General features: G+C 32.7%; 2 protein-coding genes across 2 annotated transcripts; both read left to right on the top strand.

Annotated features, from left to right (window-relative positions):
* The first annotated feature begins 125 nt into the window (after positions 1-125).
* LOC135124622 (uncharacterized protein) lies at positions 126-3,000 on the top strand. The gene is made up of 2 exons (XM_064049832.1): positions 126-551; positions 2,781-3,000. Exons 1-2 carry the CDS (start codon positions 272-274, stop codon positions 2,873-2,875), a joined length of 375 nt encoding a protein of 124 aa, XP_063905902.1. The 5' UTR covers positions 126-271; the 3' UTR covers positions 2,876-3,000.
* A 261-nt stretch (positions 3,001-3,261) lies between these two features.
* LOC135124621 (uncharacterized) lies at positions 3,262-7,955 on the top strand. Its single transcript, XM_064049830.1, has 13 exons — positions 3,262-3,522; positions 3,589-3,734; positions 3,789-3,863; positions 4,161-4,303; positions 4,358-4,512; positions 4,562-4,755; positions 5,410-5,552; positions 5,614-5,737; positions 5,791-5,962; positions 6,025-6,211; positions 6,434-6,764; positions 7,107-7,313; positions 7,362-7,955. The coding sequence occupies exons 1-13, from the start codon at positions 3,501-3,503 to the stop codon at positions 7,911-7,913; spliced, it is 2,451 nt and encodes an 816-aa protein (XP_063905900.1). The 5' UTR covers positions 3,262-3,500; the 3' UTR covers positions 7,914-7,955.
* The last annotated feature ends 14,541 nt before the right edge of the window (positions 7,956-22,496 follow it).

Below are 22,496 nucleotides of genomic sequence, written 5' to 3'. Positions count from 1 at the left end.
TTTTACAACCTTTGTATATTCAATACGTATCTGATAGACATCAAAAAATAAGCTATAGACTGTCAATTTATCTAATCCATAGTAATGCCACTAATACTTGAATTGAGGATATGTTATGCAACATACCTGCGATAACATACCGTGGACTATAACTGATGACTTGTTTAAAACCTTGTATTTATTGTTATTACTAAACACACGACTGTTGTTGAAATCGTTCTGCCACATAAAATAAGTCAATTTTCTCAATAAGTGCGTGCGTGCGAATAAAATGAGCGACGAAATTTTCGAAGACGATGAATTTCCCATCCCGCCAGATATTCCGGACCGTGGAGAATTTCAAATGCCATCGATAGAAGAACTACTAAAGGCTCTCGATCGCATGGAAGGTTTATCAGACGAAAATAAAGAGGAATTGAGGCAAAGTTTATTACGTCGCGCAAATGGAGAAGAGCCCGATTTTTTTGCCGATCCCGTATTACCAAATTCGGGAATGTCACATGATTTATTAGTACTATTTCTGGTACTCACGGTCCTCCTTTTCATTTTTGGTAAGGAACAGAGTTTAGTACTATTTTCTTTTTTTTTAAGTAAAAATTCACAATATAGAATTCGCCTGCGAATTTACGGAAAACTTGGGTTACATTTTATTGTTGATTACAAAAATACCACCGTGTCGAGTTTATGTGTAAAGGGTGTATATACTGATATTTAATCTTGTACTCAGAGATATAGAGGGGTTAAGTGTGATTAAGTTAAGTCCAACTCACCACTATTGGAAAATGACGTTTCAGTGTTATATGTTCTACAGTTTTGGGACAGATGACGTTACCGAAAATACAGTACAATTACTACTAATTAATTAATTAATTTTATAAAACCTAATAATGCAAATAAACTTGATAAAATTTAATCAAAATGTCTTCGCAATAACGTGTGCATCTAGTGCGTAAAGAATAAATACACAACCCGTATTTGAAGGAAGCACTAAATTGCTGTACGCTCTTTATAGTCTATAACTAGATCTCTTCTTTTAATTTTCATTATTTTTGTGTGATTGTATTTTGTACTAAATTTAAGCAACTTCTTTACCGTACTTGTGTTAATTTGTATTCAAAGTTTTATTGCTAGTTTCGAAAATTAACGGAAATGGGAGACTTGTATTTTCGTATGTTTTGAACACAGTCAATCCTTGTTCCTATAGGGAAGTAAAAATAAAAGATTGTCCGTATAGTAATGGAACTAAAAACTGAGGATCAAAGTTTCCTATTTTATTTATTCTTGTGTCACAAATGTTTAAAATTTTATATGCCACACTATCGTTATTCTTTATCGGCTTTGCTATACGGTACTGTGATAAAATACAAGTGGTACATTTTTATGGTCTCAGTTTTATTTGATACAAATATCAAACAGTATATTATTTATTTTGCTCTTATTTGCCTTATTACAAGAATAAAGGTTATAATAAGATATCAGAGTAAACTCAATTGATATCTACGATAAATTGATAAACTTCTTACAAAGTTCAAGTGTGTTCCAATTGTATGTTATTCAAAAAATGTACTAGTGTCAAATGTGTTCAACTACATTAATAGTGTGAATAAAATATAAAATATGAATGACCTCAAAAATCAGTTGAATTCAGATGAACTGAAAGAAAAGATTAGAAATTTGAATCCAGATGAATTCAAAGAAAAGTTTAGAAATGTGGCTTCAGAGTTAAAAGATGCACTAGGAGATGAATTTATGGGAAAAATTGCTAAACTAGTTGAAAGAAGGGTTACTTATTATGCCTATTTTTACATCATTTGCAGTTTAATTTTGGTGCTAATACTTGGTAAGTTATGTGGTAGTTTTTTTTATGTAATATACTTATCTTATGATACCTATAAAATTAAACCTTGTTTTAATCTATTATGTACCTATTGTATTAAGCAATTGCGTAACTGAGGAAACTTTTAGAAGCTCTAGTATCAAAAGAGGAGGGAAGGATGCGGAAGATACGGCAAAATGTGATAATATGTGCGTAGGGGTCGCTGTTAGACTGTGTTACCGACCCCAAAGAGATTCTACATTATGTTACAAATTTTGTCGACATAATTTTATCTCAATCCTGTAGGTTTCCTTTCTGAAAAATAAACACAAAAAATACTAGACATCAGAAATCATTTTCTAAGATCTATTTGATAATTGATAAATTAACGTGCGGTCAGTCTATTATTTCAGAAACGGTTTAAGTATGTAATTTCTTTGAAATCGTGAGGACATAGTAACTTTGATATAGTGTAACTTTTGTTACTAAGTTTTGTCTGCGATTTTATGCTTAAGCTCTACTTTGTTCTATGTAATATATACCTATCATTTTAATTCAGTATAATATTTATTTTTGATGTTGATAAAATAAGAAAAAAGTAATGAATTGCACTGGGAGAACAAATTAATTGAACAAATAAAATCCTGGTCTATTTAGTAGTGCAATACTGGCCGAACAAGGAAAAACGTGCTTAAAGATAGCCATGCATTTTTGGAGATTTGTTTTAGATATAATTTTTGCCGTGTCAAATTACTGTAAATTTCAAAATTTGATACGCAACGATCAAAGACGAACTTTCAAAGATCCATGATTGCCTTAGATCGTGTTTTTACTGTCCTCTCGGTACAAGCATGGACACTTAGAAGAAGTTTAGACAGAACAAAAAATTAACCCTGTTTCATTCAAAGAACATTGCCTACTTATGTAACATATATCTAATAATAATTTTAAATTATTTTTCTAGTATTCTTTGGATACAAGTTATACAAGTCTTTGACTGATCGAGAAAGAAGAAAAGAAGAAAAAAGGAGACAGAAGCAGCAAAAGAAGAAAAAGTAATTTTTCCATGACACAAAATAAATATTTTCAAACTGTGACAGAGACATAATATTCCATTATGACATTAAGTTATGAAGATTATTTTGTTGTACATTTAAATAAATAAATTAAACTGTATAAGTGTCGCGAATGTTTTGTATTAACCCTGTTAATATATGTACTTGCACGATGTTAACCCATATAGCTTGATTTATTAGTAGTTTGGTAGGTATATTTCAGGTTCTGCTTTTTTCCGTTCTACAAAATATATACCTTTTTTATTTTCTAAAAGATTTACTGTCATCATTACTGACTTTTTTTTAATTCCGCAATTTTGTATATTTCATTTGAATTTTGACAGAATTGAGTGACCAGGGATATTGTTAAGTGTATTACTGGTTGCCGCTTTGTGTTGACAATCCTGACGCAATCGCGCCAAAGTTTAATACAGGACGATGAGGTTATGTTTTGTGTTGTATTTCATTTCGTTGTTGTTAGCCCCTTTGTTATTAGTTACAATGTTTTATGAAGCGAGAAGAGCAGAAACTTGAGAAGAAGTGAACTGCAATTTAAACTCAAGTAAAAACCAGAAGTGAGGCGAAATTGAAATTTCGTAAAAGAAAAAAGATTGTGAACAACTGGAACAATGAACAGTCAGCAAGAAACAATATCCTTTTTTTGAGTTACACAATTATATACTACATATTATGTGTTGATTCTTAATGAATAGTACAGGTTAATGCAAAGTTATGATGAAAACCCTCTTATAATACTGAAAAATATTAAAGAAGTGATTAATAAGTTAGGATATTGTCATGTATCTGAATTAGAAGCATTATTAAAAGATGTCATGTTCTCCTTGTTAACTGCAGCGCAGAAGGTAGTAAAATCGTTGCGCTTTTAGTACTTTTCAAAAATTTTTAATTTGTTTCAGATATATGCAAAAAATACATCAATTGTTCAGTCCAATAGTGGTGACGTACTGGAAATCATTCGATCCAACTTTCAGGTACATGGGGCGCTTACAGTTCATGAAATATTTTATATGACCAAATAATTCCATAAAGATGGAAATGAAAATCTAGCCTTCATGACATTACTTTAAATGTGGTTGCGTTTATTGGGTTGATTTATTTATAGTTAAAATCATGTGTGGTCACTCTTAAAACACGTTCTATCTCTCTCTTTAGGTACTATCTATTTTTTTAAATTTTAATAATTTCGTGTACCTAATATAAAAGATGCAAATAGAACTGTGATTCCGAATTTCAGTATTTTAATTAATAAAGTTCTTGATACTATTTAGGTGGCCATACACTTAATGGATACATTGAACGTTATTCTGCAGCATGTACTGAAAATTAGCAGTGAAGTTTTTAATCTTGTTGCAAGTGTACCTGTCAGTATGGCTGACGTATTGTTTCTTACGTTCGACCATTGTAAACGCAGGTATGAAGTAATTTACATAAGTTACGTAAATGCTAATATCTACATTTTTTTTAGTCAGAAGATCTACACTTGTTATTATAAATCTGTTGAAGAAATTGTAGTGTTGTTCAGAAAATCACAAGAAGTATATACAAAATACTTGAGTTTTTTGGATACACATTTAACCATAGATTTTTTTAACGAAACACATGTAGTTGCCTATAAAAAAAGTATTGCATTATTTTATACATTGCGTTACATTATTTTATTGTGATTTAGTTGTAGACACTATTCTTGAAATCAGCAGAACATTATCGGGTGTTAATATGAAGTCTATGGCAGACAGTTGGAAAGGTTTTATTGGATTCGTGCAAAAAACACCTAACAATGGTGTTCTTTCGTTGAATTTATCTCCAGCGATTCAAATTTTGACTGAGGAAATAAATAATAATTTACAATTGTTAACTGAAGGGGTAAATTTATTTGACTATATACCCTGTGCCGAACTTAAATTAAGCAATTTAAATTGCAAAAAGTATTCTGTTACTAATTCAAGTCAAAACATTCTGTTTTAACCGTATGATAAAAAAAAATCCTCAAGTTAAAATAATAATGATGGCATCGCAGCTATTAGCTGTCAAACTAAACACGGAACGTGTGGGTGTTGCCAACTTCATTATTTTAAAAATAAATTTCATGGTCTACTGGAGGATTTTTTTTTTCATAATATGATAACCTGAATTAATCCGATAGTAACATGATATTTTAATAAATACACACTCAATACACAGTCACTTGTTAATTGCAGCGGAACAGATTTGAGCACAAATAGTTTACCTGTTCTCATATCGTATACTTTAGTCAAAGCAGATATACCGTATGACTTTTTAAATTTAACATATGTGACGGCTCTGGAAACAAATGATGTGAAAAACGTATGGCGTAGTTTAATTATTTTTTATGCCCTACGTCTTTTATTACCCTTTTGTTTTTAGAGCCTCCCTTAATTTTCTTAAGATTCCCATATTTCTTATCTTAACGTACGCTGCAATTAAATCAATGTTTCCGTTCAGTTTTTACTGATTCGATATTCATGTGACTACATTCTTTGTTATTTTATTGTTCAGGAGGTACCAGATTCAGTCAAATTCAATCAAAATTTTAAAGTGACAGGATTTCTTGTAAAGGTGGTGTTAAAGTTGTTTGAAACCGGTTTAAATCTTACAGATAGCTATGAAGATATACTTATATTTTGGGTTATGATTTTTAGGTAATATATAAACGAGTCTATAACTTTTAACTATGTATATAGTGTGTATATTCGGTTTCAGTTGGCATGATGGTTTCTTTCGCACTAATAATTTTCCTGAACAAATTGTAGACTGTGTTTCTGCTATATTTCATTTGTCATCAGAGTCTAAAACACCCTCAATGAAGGACAGCGGTTTTTTAAAGGTTGGCTTTTGCACTTCAAAATAAGTTTTAAATGTTTAACAAATTTGTTTCAGTTCTGTGTCATGCATGAGAAATTTCCAACGTCTAAACAAAATTTTGGCTTTTTAATTCTTATAAATCTGTTAATGAAAGAATTACCACAACTGATGGAACATGAACAAGAGTTGGTAAACGAGTTTAAAATAATTTTTTTGATTCGACAAGTTTTAAATTTAACAAGAAGTTGTAAGTTGCATTAATTAGTTTTGGTAGTCATTGGCTGATCTTAAGAAAGAAACATTATTTAGGTTACGTGGAATATTATTACGACTACGATTCGGATTTCTATGATGAATTTATTATGAATGTTGCTGTGGTGATATTACTGTTTCCAAATCAGTTCTGGGAAATAGAAGATATACTAATGGAATGTGTAGTAGGAGAACATATATGGACGTCATTGATTGTAACTGACATTTGGTGCTTAGTTTTAAAGTAAGTGTTTTTAATTTGTCCTTGTTTTATAAGCTTGCTAATATAAAAAAAATATTAGGCAAATAAAGTTCCTATATTGTGGCCTAATTGGCTATGACCGATAGCGCATGCGTAGTTTGTTTTAAAATGCTGATGTTTATTGTATAGACCTAGAAGTGGAGCTTTATTTTTTTATTTATTTGATGTTATAAAAATAAGTCTAACTTGTAATGAATGTTGTAGATATTCTACAGACAAAGTTTGTCAATTGACGTTAAATACTCTTATTAAAAAGATTGGAGAGCTTGGTTTAGGCGTGTTTCATGAAACATCAGCCATAATACGATTGAAAGTTCTTGTTCAACGCATCCTCACGAGTCTTTCAAATGCTGGTCGTCATAACGAGGTAGCAAAATACAGTCCATCAGATCAGTTGTCTGTGTGGAAAATTTTGACTTGTAGAAGTGTTCCTTTAAGTTACAGATATTATGTAGAATTCTTCATGAGTGACATCTTTGAAAAAATGGATATTATTGAAAAAGAAGATTATACGTATAGTGATATTCTAAATTTGGTAGGTTAAATATTTTAGGAGCGCACATCAAAATTCGTTTTTCCTTTGGGTCAAGCCCCAGATAATATTTTTTACGTTTTTCGGTCTGTACTTTTTGTCTGTTATATCCAAATTCTCGTTGCTATTTGTCTGAAACTGCAGTGTATTTTAGGATTGTTATAAAGATAACGCTACCCAATACATATATTATACATGAGAATTAATAGATTTATCCTATTAAAATTTCGTGACCTCATTTGAAAAAGAATGGCAATTATTACAAAGGAAAAACTGTTGTGGCTGCAATGTAGTTTTGTATTATCAATTTATCAACTGAAATAATTTTATTCTGGCATTTTTTAGATGGAAATTGTGGGTATAGTTTCCTACACAAAATTTAACGATCTTGAAATAAATACTACGAAATTATTGCCAGTAGTTATGCATTTATGGTCTTTTGATATGCATGATGTGCACTCTACGAATGTATTTTTTAAATACTTTTTGTCTAAATTAATAAGGATCACAGTAGCAGTAAGTGGAGAATTAACTAGTGACGATCTTCATCTTGTAAGTAACTTCTCAAATGTGTGTATTTTATTTTTCAGATTGTTTCAGATTTTAGCCCAGCTGAAAGTTTTATTGACCGGTTCTATATCTAAAATATTAATTAATGATATTTTACATGAAGTAGCGAAAAGAAATTTTAATCACTTACCAGATAAACATCCATTACTCTCATTAATTTATGAAATATTTAAAATTTTGTTGAATGATAAAAACATAATTATTGTTCAGTTAGCTTTGGAGAGCTTCATTAACATGCTTAACGGTGATAGTAGTTATGAAATTGCAATAAACAAAGTAAGTAATAACTCATTAAAATCAAAGCAGGACATTGTTTATTACTCACAGAAATGCGCTGCTAAATTGAAATATAATTTCAAAAATCTCGAAAATATTCAGAGCGATAAATGTCAACATCATTGTGGTTTCACAAATTCTTATCAACCTGCCTGTAAAAAAATTAAAATCGATGATGCAGATGCTGTTATCAGTAATTTGAAGGATAACACAGAAAAATTGTTGAATGTTAGTAAATGTGAATTAACTACCAAGCAAAGGAGTGATATTAAAATTGTCATAGATAAACTTGGAATATTGTTATGATAATGAATACTTTGTATAAGACTATTAAATTCTTTTACTTAATTTGATTTTATTTTCCTTCGTGTATCTGTAGATATTGTTCCTATATTATTTTAGTAAAAGTTTCAAAAATACACTAATAAGTTTTCGAATAATACGCAAAGAAAAGTATCCGATAAGGTACTGATAAAATTGTAAGGCATTTATTAATGCCTGAACATTATTATTATTACTTAACACAACATAAGAAAATTTGTATGAAATAACTTCGTATTTTAAATTTTACACATTTATAAACGAAGTGCTTTTTTTCTAGGCCTTGAACAAATTTCTTAGTGTTATAGTAGTCATAGCTCAGTGACGGTTTAAAATATGGAACGTATTTAGGTGATGTCACCTGTCATTCCGGTAGAAAGCGCAAACTTGAACTGACCAATCAAAGTCGAGTTTTCTATAGGTATTAGACGTCAGTTGACGTCGCTTCTCGAGTTGCAGCATATTGTGGTTGTAACTGTATATAACTGACAAGTGGTTTTGGCAATTGGGGTGCAGAAGTTAGGCAGTTTTTTTACATTTCATACCTTGGAGAATACAAAAATGTAAATAGGTATCAGGTTTCCCGTTTCAACTGTCACTCTGTAAACTTTGGTATCATGTATAGAATGAAATAAGCTCGTAGTCATTCGACCCGCCATAGAAACTTTCGTAATCTAGCTATATCTTTAAATGGTGAAGATCAAGTAGACCATTCATCTGTTCCATTGGTAATAAAAGATTTACCTATATGCAACTGCTTAGATTAGTCCAATTTCGGAAACCTTCAATCGGTCTTGAATAGTGACACTAAGAAGGAAGTGACAAGCAAAATAAATGCTACGCATGAGTGAAGATTGGTGTTTCCAGTTGCTATGCTCACCCAGTAAGTAGGGTAAGGAACTAAAGGACATGATCGACGACATTGAAAAAACAACCGACAAGAACGTGAAATGCTCCTTGCGACATAGATGCAATATTAGATTAATTATTTATTAATACAACCAGACAAGCAACAAACCGTGGTGTAAAAATCACTGGGGTAAGATCGAATTCTGATTTTTTCTTAAAAAACAAAAAATATGGAGTACATGATCTGGAACTGACTCAATGGAGCTAGAAGAACAGGGGAAACTAGCGGGGACCAATATGTGTTCTGTTTTCGCTATTCCAGATATTATAACCCGGATACATACGAAAGCTGATAGCCGTGAATACGAAGATTATTTATTGAAAAGACTCTTTGGAATTGTTAGCAGGGTTCCACAGGAGTCTATCTTCGGATCCACGTTAACCAAATCTTCCACAAAATTTATTATTGGGTTTATTAGACAGGGGCCACTTCAATCAAAGTGAATATGACCAAAAATAATGATTGAGTAGTTTATAGTCATAATGGATGTATTGTTATGATCATGGTTAACCAGTGAATAACTTTGGCGACTTATTAGAAAATGGAGAAAAATTACTGGGAACAGTAGGTGGAAAAATCGAAAACCAAACTGAAATTCTAACACTAGTTCCTGCAATGTGGAATTTCGTTCTAGCCGAGAGCTATTGAAATAGATGAACGAAGGCAGATCTAGATGCAACCCAGTATATAGAATTAATAAGGGTTTTACATTGTGTTTTGATGTTAGTTAAAACTACTGTTGAAATTGTTTTCTGTGTGGATCGCTACCATCTAAATCTGCCGAAATCAAAAGCTTGTACTTTTGCTGTAAGTTCAACACGAAATTCATCAGTTAATTCGTATTCTCTTTGGTCGCATGCCTGTGAGAACTAGTGGTGGGAGTCAGTAACTTATTTTCGCCTAACTCTAGTGATAATAATTATAAAAAAAAATATTCTGCTGTCTGTTTATTATTACTTTTTTTAAAAATATTTGTGTTGTGATATGGTTTCACAATATTTTAATATAAAATAAATTTAGAGCAACAACATACACGAGTTTTGTTGGCACACTATACGTTGGAACTATGCTCATTCATATTTCATTAAAAAAAAACTTGCTAAAGGTCAAAAATCAATTCTTAAATTTAAATCGTGGTTTGAGCAAACAAGATGAGTGACAAGTGGCACTTCTACAATTACTAGAGAGCTATAATAACTTTGATAGGTTTAACCAGTAGGCGTTCGCTACTCGTTTTGCTTTATAATTCAGTCGAGAAAGCGGTACTCAGAAACAGGCGAATACTTCGCTAACGATTGATGTCCGGAGGCTAAAATTCCGCTTCCGTTCGATTCTAGTAGATATTAGAAGCATAACGGTTTATGGCGAGAAGGGCCCAAATCAACTTGCTTTCGTACAGATCACGAACAAACGTCTTTCTCATATCATAGGAACTATGAAATATCGAGAAAATATGAACTTAGCTTAATTAAATGCATCCTGTTCCTGTAGGTATTACAATTAAAAATATCAGTTCAAACCGGATATCAAAAAAGTGTGTCTTTTGAAGGAGAATTTTTGCTTGCGATAATGAATTTTAATATTACCGTATTTAAGTAAAGGTTTGGAATTAAAGTCGCAGAAATGTCTTAAATTAAGGACCTATTTTTCCTTAACCAGATTCGTCATACACGAACCAAAATTTGTTCATTGTTTATTCCCGTTATCAGTTTATACATTTATACTTTTCGAGTATTAATTCGCTTTATTTTGAAATTTGGCAAACGATTCAAGTTTATCCTTTCCAAAAACTTGATGATGTCGTCTCAAAATTTTTGTAGATAAATCGTATCCAGTTACAATTCTCGCCCCACATGCGCATATTTTTGGAAAAAAATTAACAACAAAATTGTATAATTTAGAAGCCACTGTAACAGAAAGACGTTTTCCGGGTCTGGTATCAAATTTGCAAAGGGCTTCGACGTTTCGCCCAAATTCGCAAGGAGGCGTTTCTAATTTGCAGACCACAGTTTATCTTGCAGACTGGGGGTTAAAAATGCTCCAATCAAGTTGAAACTCAACAGTTGCTTATTTCTCAATACGAAGATTATTGACACAAAATTTCAACCCGATCGGAGAAACCGTTAAAAACTACCCCCAAAACAACCTTCCAGACTGGCACTTAAAAATACTCTAATCAGGTTAAGTTTTGACATTCGCTAGTTTTTCAATACGAGGATTATTGATGCAAAATTTCAGCCCATTCCGAGAAACCCTCAAAAATCACCCCCAAAACAACCTTGCAGACTGGGGGTTAAAAATGCTCCAATCAAGTTAAAACTCGATATTTGCTTATTTCTCAATACGAAGATTGTTAATACAAAATTTCAAGCCGTTCGGAGAAACCCTTAACAACCACCCTTAAAACAGATTTGCAGACTGGGGGTTAAAAATGCTCCAATCAAGTTAAAACTCGATATTTGCTTATTTCTCAATACGAAGATTGTTAATACAAAATTTCAACCCGTTCGGAGAAACCGTTACAAACTACCCCTAAAACAACCTTGCAGACTAGGGCTTAAAAATACTCCAATCAATTCAAAATTTGACATTCGCTAGTTTTTCAATACGAGGATTATTGATGCAAAATTTCACCCCATTCGGAAAAACCCTCAAAAATCATCCCCAAAACAACCTTGCAGACTGGGGGTAAAAAATGCTTCAATCAAATCAAAACTCGATATTTGCTTATTTCTCAATACGAAGATTATTGACACAAAATTTCAACCCGTTCGGAGAAACCGTTAAAAACTACCCTTAAAACAGATTTGCAGACTGGGAGTTAAAAATGCTCCAATCAAGTTAAAACTCGATGTTTGCTTATTTCTCAATACGAAGATTGTTAATACAAAATTTCAACCCGTTCGGAGAAACCGTTACAAACTACCCCTAAAACAACCTTGCAGACTAGGGCTTAAAAATACTCCAATCAATTCAAAATTTGACATTCGCTAGTTTTTCAATACGAGGATTATTGATGCAAAATTTCACCCCATTCGGAGAAACCCTCAAAAATCATCCCCAAAACAACCTTGCAGACTGGGGGTAAAAAATGCTTCAATCAAATCAAAACTCGATATTTGCTTATTTCTCAATACGAAGATTATTGACACAAAATTTCAACCCGTTCGGAGAAACCGTTAAAAACTACCCCCAAAACAACCTTGCAGACTGGGGCTTAAAAATACTCTGATCAAGTTAAACTTTGACAATCCCTAGTTTTTCAATACGAGGATTATTGATGCAAAATTTCAGCCCATTCGGAGAAACCCTCAAAAATCACCCCTAAAACAACCTTGCAGACTGGGGGTTAAAAATGCTCCAATCTAGTTAAAACTCGATATTTGCTTATTTCTCAATACGAAGATTGTTAATACAAAATTTCAACCTGTTCGGAGAAACCGTTAAAAACTACCCCTAAAACAACCTTGCAGACTAGGGCTTAAAAATACTCTAATCAAGTCAAAATTTGACATTAATTTATTTTTTTATTATTTTATTGTTAATTATTAATTAATTTATATTTAAATTTAAAAAATATATAAATTACGAATACATATAGGAGTATTTGTTACAGATACGTGAATTGTGATAATTTGAGTTCATGTTTATCGCTGTTAGATAATTGTTGCTACTATGTAAGAATGCATAAGTTGGGCATTTTTTCGTCCAATCTCTCATTTTTTGTACGTTTTTACACGTCATTTTTGCTGTTAACTTGGTTCATTCAGTACATACTATATGCTGGTTTTGAGTTCTTTGAGATATAATTAAACTTTCATCATCAGTCAAAAAATACAAAGTTAGTGGTGTCCGAAAGAGAAAATTTAAAATTCAGAGGAAACAAAATCTTAAAGATATTTTAAAGAAAATTAGAGACATTTTTAATTTCCGAGAAACCTAACGTAAAAAAAACGTTTTGAGAAAAAATTTAAATTAATAATAGGAAGCTCAAACTTAATTTTATTTGAATTTCAAAAAGAACCCAGAAATATGCTAATTTCTTAATTAATTATTATTAATGGGAAAACAAATAAAGATTCGTTATATTCAATACGACGCAAAATTGTCTTCATATGTAGGTCTTACAGCCTTTGGATGGTGTCCACGTCCATTTCTCTAACTGTCTGGTAAATTGTTCTTTTTAATTGTTCTTCTAAATTGGCTTCCCAGCCGTTGTTGTAAACCTTTCTACTTAGTATTCCCCAAATTTTGTTTTCGATTGTTCGCACTGGGGGCACTATGGGGGGATTACCTTTTCTTAGGTACAAAACTTATATTATTGCTTTCTAACCAATCCCTGGACGTTCTAGTATAATGGCAACTTGCTAAATTTAGCCAAAATATTACATCGTCGTTATTATGATGTTCCCATATATTGTTATGTATTGACCGCGTCACCTTTAGTACGGCCAATGAATTGTGCTGAAACGCCGGCCGGAGATATAGCCCATCAAACCAAAATCTTATCTTCAAATTTTGCCTTCGACTTAAATTTTACTTTCAATTTCTTCTATATTGTTTGTATAAAATCCATCGTTACCTTCCATCTCTGAATGGGCAAATGTAAAATATTTTTCATCGCCTAGCACAACCACACGATTGTCCAGAAAATGATGAATTCTCAATAGCCGGCAACATCTAAGAATTCTCTCTAACTGCGATGCTGTATGTTTTGAACATATAGCTCTTTTGCTGTATTTTAAGTTGTTTTTGCCTATTTCTCTAGAAACTATTATATAGGAACTCTAAACAATCGAGCCAATCTTCTTGTTGATGTTCCAGGCTCTTGTCTTTCTTCTTAATCTTTCTAAACTTATTGTGGTATTGCTACCTCGCAGTCTTTAATTGTTCTGTATATAGTTGCGCGTGTAATATATTTGGTCCAAAATATATTCACAATTTCACTTTTAGATACTTGGGTAACTAACTGGTATATGGCTCTTTGCAACTCTATTTTGTATGACATTGTTTAAGCGTTAATTAACATAAATCTATGACATAAATTGTATAACATGGGAAATAAGAAAGTTTGTTTGGTTACGCTGTTGCAAATGTAACTTGATTCGATTGCATTTTAAGTTCAAAAAAAGATAGGAGTATATGTAAATTTTTTTCAAAACTCTTTTACGTACTAGCGGTAAAAATGACATAGAATTGTAAAATCTTAGTAAAAGTAAAGACGACGACAGTTAAGACTAATCTAGTTGAGTGCATGTATTTAGGGAAATTTTAGTTGTATTGATAAATTAAATTCTTAGATGGAAATAACGATATAGATATGAAAATTCGAGAAAAAAAATATAGAATTTGAAAATATACATGATTTTAATGGCACTACATACCTTATTTATAAACTGTTGACACATGATGTACAAATTAACAAAAAAAAAAGAAGACAAATAAACCCAAAATTTAATTTAATTTAACAAAATATCAGAAACAGACCAACTAGGATATTTTCTTAATTAAAATAATAAAGGAGGCTGTTGTTGTAAACAGTGTTTTTCATCATTTGATTATAAGTTTGGCAGTTAATAAACGTTTTCACGCGAAAATAATGCCGTTAACTCTTACAGACGTCTCCCAAATTGTCGCTCTGTTTCTGTGTTTTTGTTAAATTAAATTTAATTCTGCGTTTATTTGTCTTCTTTTTTGTTGCTAATTTATACACCATGTGTCAACAGTGAATGGTTCTTTAATAAAACAACGATCACTAGTTAAATTAACAATTTCTAAAGTTTGGTTTCGCAAAATTTTACAGTGTGGCAGGTTTTTTGCCGGTCAGTGTATGTACATTAACATACAGTTATAAAAGGTAACAAAACAATATTTTTCATAATTAACAATGCATATTAAGATCATTAGGTGATTAATTATTGTAGGAATTAGCTCGGTTTGCGCAAAGGTGGAGATAACACAACGACCGTAGCAACGAATCTTAACCAATTAAAAACTCAAGTAAATTTGCTGCTGCTGCTTTTATATGCTTTCTTATGAAATTATTTTTGTTTTATGCCTAGTATCCCGCAAACGCTTTCGAGCATGCCACTGGAACAACCAGTTTCTCGGAGGACCTGGAAGAACCATTTATGACCCTAGTAGAAAGCGCGGTACCAGGCATTTTTTCAATCAATCTTCCCTCCTCTCATTCTACCTCTATGGTGCGCACCTACTTTAGACATAATGTACTGTCTCTTTATGTGTGTCTGAAATTTTTCTGCTACTTGTACTTTAAATGAATGTCAACTATCAATCATTTTTATAAGTTGCTTCAAGGTGACTAAAATTTGACATGATAATTTTTTTGTGTAAAGAACTCAGCAAGTGGTAACTTTCGACTCAATTGGAGTATTTTTAAGCTTCCGTATGGAAGATTGCTTTGGGGTACTTGTTAAGAGCAGCTTAAAAAAGACTGTTTTTTTTTGCATTATCACTTCTCGTATAGATAAAAACTAAACACCAAGTTTCGATTTGGTAATAATATTTTTAAGGCCCAGTCTTCAAGGTTGTTTTGGGGGTAGCTTTTAACGGTTTCTCCAAACGGGTTGAAAATTTGCATCAACAATCTTCGTATTGAGAAATAAGCAAATCTCGAGTTTTGACTTGATTGAAGTATTTTTTACCCCCAGTCTGCAAGTCTGTCTGGGGATAATTTTTAAGGGTCTTCGCGAACGGGTTAAAATTTTGTGCCAACAATCTTCGTATTGAGAAATAAGCAAATGTCGAGTTTTGACTTGATTGGAGTATTTTTAATCTCCAGCCTGCAAGGTTGTTTTGGGGGTGATTCTTGAGGGCTTCTTCAAATAGGCTGAGATTTCGTATCGATAATCCCCATATTGATAAACTGGCGAATATAAAATTTTGACTTGATTGGAGCATTTTTAATCCCCAGTCTGCAAGGTTGTTTTGGGGGTGATTTTTGAGCATTTTTTCGAATAGGCTGAAATTTTGTATCAACAATCTTCGTATTGAGAAATTAAGAAATATCGAGTTCCGACTTGATTGCAGCATTTTTAACCCCCAGTCTGTAAGGTTGTTTTGGGGGTGATTTTTAACGGTTTCCCCGAACGGCTTGAAATTTTGTATCAACAATCTTTCTATTGAGAAATAAGCGACTGTCAAGTTTTGCTTTGATTGAAGCATTTTTAATCCCCAGTCTGCAAGGTTGTTTTAGGGGTGATTTTTGAGGGTTTTTTCGAATAGGCTGAAATTTTGTATCGATAATCCTCATATTGAGAAACTAGCGAATATCAAATTTTGACTTGATTGGAGCATTTTTAATCCCCAGCCTGCAATGTTGTTTTGGGGGTGATTTTTGAGCGTTTATTCGAATAGGCTGAAATTTTGTATCAACAATCTTCGTATTGAGAAATTAAGAAATATCGAGTTCCGACTTGATTGGAGCATTTTTAACCCCCGGTCTGCAAGGTTGTTTGGGGGTGATTTTTAAGGGTTTCCCCGAACGGCTTGAAATTTTGTATCAACAATCTTTGTATTGACAAATAAGCGACTGTCGAGTTTTGCTTTGATTGAAGCATTTTTAATCCCCAGTCTGCAAGGTTGTTTTGGGGGTGATTTTTAAGGGTTTCTTCGAATAGGCTGAAATTTTTGTACCGATAATTCTCGTATTGAAAAACTAGCAATTGTAAAATTTTGACTTGATTAGAGTATTTTTAAGCCCCAGTCTGCAAGCTTGTTGTGGGGGTAGTTTTTAACGATTTTTCCGAACGGGTTGCAATTTTGTATCAACAATCTTCGTATTGAGAAATTAAGAAATATCGAGTTTTGACTTGATTGGAGCATTTTTAACACCCAGTCTGCAAGGTTGTTTTGGGGGTGATTTTTGAGGGTTTTTTCGAATAGGCTGAAATTTTGTATCGATAATCCTCGTATTGAAAAACTAGCGAATATCAAATTTTGACTTGATTGGAGTATTTTTAAGCCCCAGTCTGCAAGGTTATTTTGGGGGTGGTTTTTAAGGGTTTCTCCGAACGGGTTGAAATTTTGTATCAACAATCTTCGTATTAAGAAATTAGGAAATATCGAGTTTTGACTTGGTTGGAGCATTTTTAACCCCCAGTCTGCAAGGTTGTTTTGGGGGTGATTTTTGAGGGTTTTTTCGAATAGGCTGAAATTTTGTATCGATAATCCTCGTATTGAAAAACTAGCGAATATCAAATTTTGACTTGATTGGAGTATTTTTAAGCCCCAGTCTGCAAGGTTGTTTTGGGGGTGGTTTTTAAGGGTTTCTCCGAACGGGTTGAAATTTTGTACCAACAATCTTCGTATTGGGAAATAAGCAAATGTCGAGTTTCGACTTGATTGCAGCATTTTAAACCCCCAGTCTGCAAGATAAACTGTGGTCTGCAAATTAGACAGGCCCTTCGCAAGGGAATCTTCCGGAAATGGACAAAAGAACTAGAAGATCTGCAGAGAAGAGAGCACCACCAAATGTAGTTCTATGTAATTATCTTCTGACGAACAGAAGAAAGAAGAAGGCGGGAAACCGTTGTCTCTGTTAAAGTTATTACTAGGGTTTTTGTGAATCTCTATGGTCTCTGGAATTTCCTGTTGACAAAACGTGGAGTTGTCGTGAAGATTTTATTTTATGGCTGTCAAACAAAATTGAACGACCTCTCTCGGGTTGCTGTTTCCTATAGGAGGTGACAAGAAGGCAGCGTTGGTGTTCGGATATTCCATCAGAATTAGAAAAAGTGACTTGGCACTATGCGCTAAAATCAATGCTCGGGATTTACTGTCACTTGTTGAAATTTTATAATCTTTGGAGGAGGAAAAAAATATAAATGTAAACAAACAAAAAATTTGTCTCAGAGTCATGAGGTTTTTCAAAGCAGGTATATATTAAAGCAATTATTTATTGTTGGATAGATATCATATGTTTCAATTGTTTCGAAGTGTTCTTATCAGTGATTTTTAATTTTAACTAATAATGTAGGAGGAATGAAATTTCCTATGCACTGATTGCGATTATACACTTACATTTACGTCCTTGTTAATTGTTTCTTAAAACTTTTTTTTTATTTGTTACAAATGAAAATCACCACGAAGACGATTAAAACTAGGACAATAATATGGAAGTGCTGGTTGATAGTTGTTACCTGTGATTTATATTTTTTTAACACAGATGTAATAACTTGTCACTGTTTAAAAGGAGGTCACAAACACGTATTTCAATATTTTTTCAATTTTACCGGCTGTGACGATAACATATCTATGAATACTTATCCTTCCACTGTCTTTAGTATACTTACGTAAATGTAATAATACTGTCATTTATCAAATTGGAACCCTCTAACGAAGAAAACTGTTAACTAAAACCATTTTACCGTGAAATCGCCATTAAAGTCGCACTTTATTACACGATTCGGTCTTTAATTTTTGTTGCTTTTCAATTTATAAAGAGTTTAAAGTGCAGTTCGTTTTTAATGTATATGGAATTTATCCTGACTTTACGATAAAGTGTATTTTTGTTTTATTCAAAGAAAAAAATTTTTACTTTCCAAAAGTTAATCTATAGGGAAGTATTGTAATAGAGTCCACATGACGAATATACAATGTGATTATTGGTTTCGGCTTTGGATGCACAAATAATACCCAATTTCGCAATAAAAACTGAAATTCACTATATTATTCCTTGCAGAATTAGTATTAATTGTTTTATTATCAACGTCATACCTCAAGGTTTTATAACTAATGTGGTAAGTGTGTCTAATTAATAAAATTCACATTTCATTGTATAGTGTATTCAATGAAAGGTTCTTTTAGAAATCTTGGCAAAATAACAACTATATAACTTAGCATTAAAATCTTAACAAAAAAAAATAGTTCGATGCGATTTTTAAGTAAAATAAACACTAAATTGTGGGGACAATAGTTTTTTACTTCTCGAGCGTAAATTAAGGAAGTTTAGAATTTTAATAGGGTCCATCGGGCGACCTCTATGTTTTCTTGACGTTTCATGACCCCTAGAGTATGAAAAAATTGTATTGTCCGCACTTATGCGGACCGCGCCCCCTTAGAATTTACGCCCTCGCGCCGTAGGGTTATTTACGTCAGTAATTTTTACTTTAAAGAGGTTATCATAAAACAAAAATCGCAAAATCAAATTTTATCATTTTTCAAAGAAGAGAGATTTCTTGGATGGTACTTCAAGAACGAAAGAAGTTCTGTCGAAATAACTTTCGACCAATCTCTACAAATTGGAATCTCATGTAAACTTTTGTTTATTAGTTTCAGTCTCCACTAGAGAATCCAGACTCTGCAAACATTATTGATTAATTAGGGTGTAGTGTCTATTGTTCATATAATTTCTCGACTTCTGCACATCCTCGAACTTGAATATCAAAGAGCCATAGTTTTTCTTGTAGTGATATAACAACGATAACATAACTAAATTCTCTGCACTTAAGGAAGTGCAGAATAGACTGAATTATAAATATATACATTCAGGTAAGGTCATCATCCTTAGGTTCTTTAGAAACTCTGGTCAGGGATTAACGAGTTCTCAAAAATTGTGTAGATAATGAAAATTGTTTCTATATTTGAATTATTTTAAAGAAGAAAAAATCGTGTTTATATAATGTTGCTTTTATTTATTTTCAATTCATGTACTCTTTATTTTATTATTCGATAAATATTTTTCGGAGCTTTTAGCCGTTATTTTGGTGCAAAAAATGTTTAGAGGACATTTCGCGTTTAAACTGTGTATATTTTCATGATACCGACCTGCTTTCGGGAGTGACACGAGCTTGGAAGTCATTTTTTAGGGACGCCCGTTTATTCAGCTATTTTTCATGCAGGTATATGGAATTAGTTTATGACTCCATAGACGTAGTAAGTGGCTATAAACAGTAGTATCAGTATGTGTGGGCTCGTGAAAAAATTTAAATGGTGCTAATTCTCCTGATGACTAAGATCATGTTTTAAAAGCTAATACCTTTGTTACCTTCGAAATAGTTCCTTGGGTATATCACCCAGAGAGGAAGAAAACTCGAAGAAAGAATATTCGAACAAAGAAAAAGTGTCACAAAAACAATAAAACCAATTCTGCATAAATCAATCATTTAATAGAAGAAGGACATACATTTAACGATTCTTTTAAAATTTTACATGTCAAAAATAAAGGTTTAATGTTAAATGTTGTAGAATGTTTAAAAATTAACAGATATAATAAATTAAATATTTTATTAAAATGAGCAAACAAAGTTCGCAAATCACCTCTAATGTACCTAAAAATGTAATATCCCCATATATGAACTTTATCAAGAAGTCAGCCACAACCCTTTATTACATAAATAGACAAAATTTCGTTGTCAGTTAAAACATTTTGAACTCGATTATGTTAATCTGTCTCAACAATTAAAACATTAGTTTATTCGCAAAAATACTGATTATAAAAAATTATGGCAAATTCGAACAAACTAGTTATCAATGAAGATTTATTTAACGGGCAGTTCAATTAAAAAACTGATTAAAAAATAAAAATGTATTTTGGAAAGAAATAAGGAATCTAAGAAATTAGTCACCATAAAATCGTTTAATTGAAAATTCACTGATAACTACCCTTTTCTTGAGAGAGTGATTGAGTGATTGTTAAATACGTGAAATTAAGCGTAATATAAGGTTTGTAACTGATACGGTACCTACAAAAAATTATTTAATGAAGTACACAAATGTTCTTTGGTGAAAATTTTAATAAAATCCACATTTTATAATAATCTATAAAGTGATTAATACCAACATTTATCACAAAAGTGTTGAAAATTTGTCTCCATTTTCACAAAAATATTATACATTAGGAAAAATTAGATGGCTTAAGCTTTAACATAATTATACCTAGAATAAGTCTTTAACAAAATTAAATGGCACTGTACAAAACTACAGTCATAATCGAAACCATTAAAATTTGGTTGTAGGCGTTTGCTGACGACGCACCATTTTTCTTTTCCGTGCTGTTATTTTTCGGAACCGTGGCGTTGGAGACGGCTTCGGTGACATTAGGTAGGTTGTGGACGACGGACGGCATCGAGGTCGTTGGGGACGACCCTCTGGTGGGTACCACGCTACTCGACGTAGGAGTTGTGCTGGCACCATTTTCCGTCGACGTTTCCGCGTCTTCGCTGAGCACCAAAATCGCCACTTGCAAAAAAACCAATGCGTACACTAACCACCTCGCCATTGTTTAACAACACTTAACAGTAGTCTTTTTTGTTGAAGACCGCGCCAACGAACTCTGGTGTTGCCGTCTGAATGCGAAAGCGACACAACTGGTATGCGTACAACGTTTCGACAAACAATGACTCGAATGTGTTCAAGAACTGTGGGTTGCTGTTGTTGGGTGAGTCACGTTGTTCGCGACGTAAGTGACCGGTGCGGTGCTCCCTGTCCCTGTGAGCCCCTCGCAGTGCCGGCAGGTAACTAACCGGATCGAAATCTCCTGGTTCTATACAATGGCAAACTACTTCGACCAACGGAAACCCGCATGACAAACACGCTTTTTATCCGATCAGGGAAAATTCCGGGATGACTCCTTCCGTGCTCGGTGGTGTGGGTTGTTTTACGAGTTCTTGGCGTGAAATAACTGAATTAAAAATCACAAAAATGCTCTAGCTTGTAATGTTTTCATGTAACACCGCACCAGACTGGCAAGTTATTCTGATTTATTAGGTATTAGGGCACAAATTAATGTCTTCCTTCTCCGTTACGCCGTTTACAGCAGAGAACAACCGTTCACTATTTATAGGAGAGAGGATTAGATTTATTCGCATTCGCTCTGTACCCAAAATCAGGGCTGGATTTTCTACTTTCACTCTCTGAAAATTATTTCCTTTATTTTAAACATTTTCATGTTTCATTTAATATCCGCTGAACTCCCGATGTGATTAATAAATTACATGGTAAACATACGACCTGCGGATCTGCAAAGATTCGAATTATTTCCAAGAGAGCTGTGGAGCCGCACCTTTTCAGTTTTAGTTTCAGTTGCAGTTGCGGTTTGGAATGGTCGTTTGCACAGCTGCAATATCAGTTTCTTCTTCGGTGAAAATATTAGATTGACAACATTCGTTTTATGTTTTCTCGACGTTTCACACCATAGAAATAATATTATATGGAAGTAACTTAGAGAGAGACGCGCGTTGTCAACACAGTGGGACAGAGATAGGGCTCTCTGGGTGGCAAAACATTGACGCGAAACTGCAGAGCTCTGTGTTTCTGGAGGTTTCTTTCGTGCTGTCGCATTGTGTTTGAAGGTGTATTTTTGCAAATGTACGTTTTATAGGCTCAAGTTACCTTAGTTAAATGTCTACAGTCTTCTTAAGTTGTATTTTATCGGACTATTTGTTAAACATCGTGAAATCGTGTTGTGCGTATAATTGCATAGAACGTGCAAAGAAAGCAATCCTGTTTCATTTCATAGGTAATAATCACATATACAGACGAAGGATTTCGTAAATAATTTAAAAATTTTGTTAGTTTCCCTAAACATTTCGAGTTACGAAAAAAACGGATTATTGCTACAAAAAAGAGGGAATTTTATATCTATTGATTATTGTTTTAGCTATTTGTACGTGGATTTAGAAAATAAATTTTGCTAG

This window comes from Zophobas morio, unplaced genomic scaffold (assembly GCF_036711695.1).
Source record: "Zophobas morio isolate AGI-343-1 ecotype UQ-CSIRO unplaced genomic scaffold, CSIRO_AGI_Zmor_V1 ptg000007l, whole genome shotgun sequence".
Classification (NCBI taxonomy): domain Eukaryota; kingdom Metazoa; phylum Arthropoda; class Insecta; order Coleoptera; family Tenebrionidae; genus Zophobas; species Zophobas morio.
This window is presented reverse-complemented; position numbering and strand designations above follow the sequence as displayed.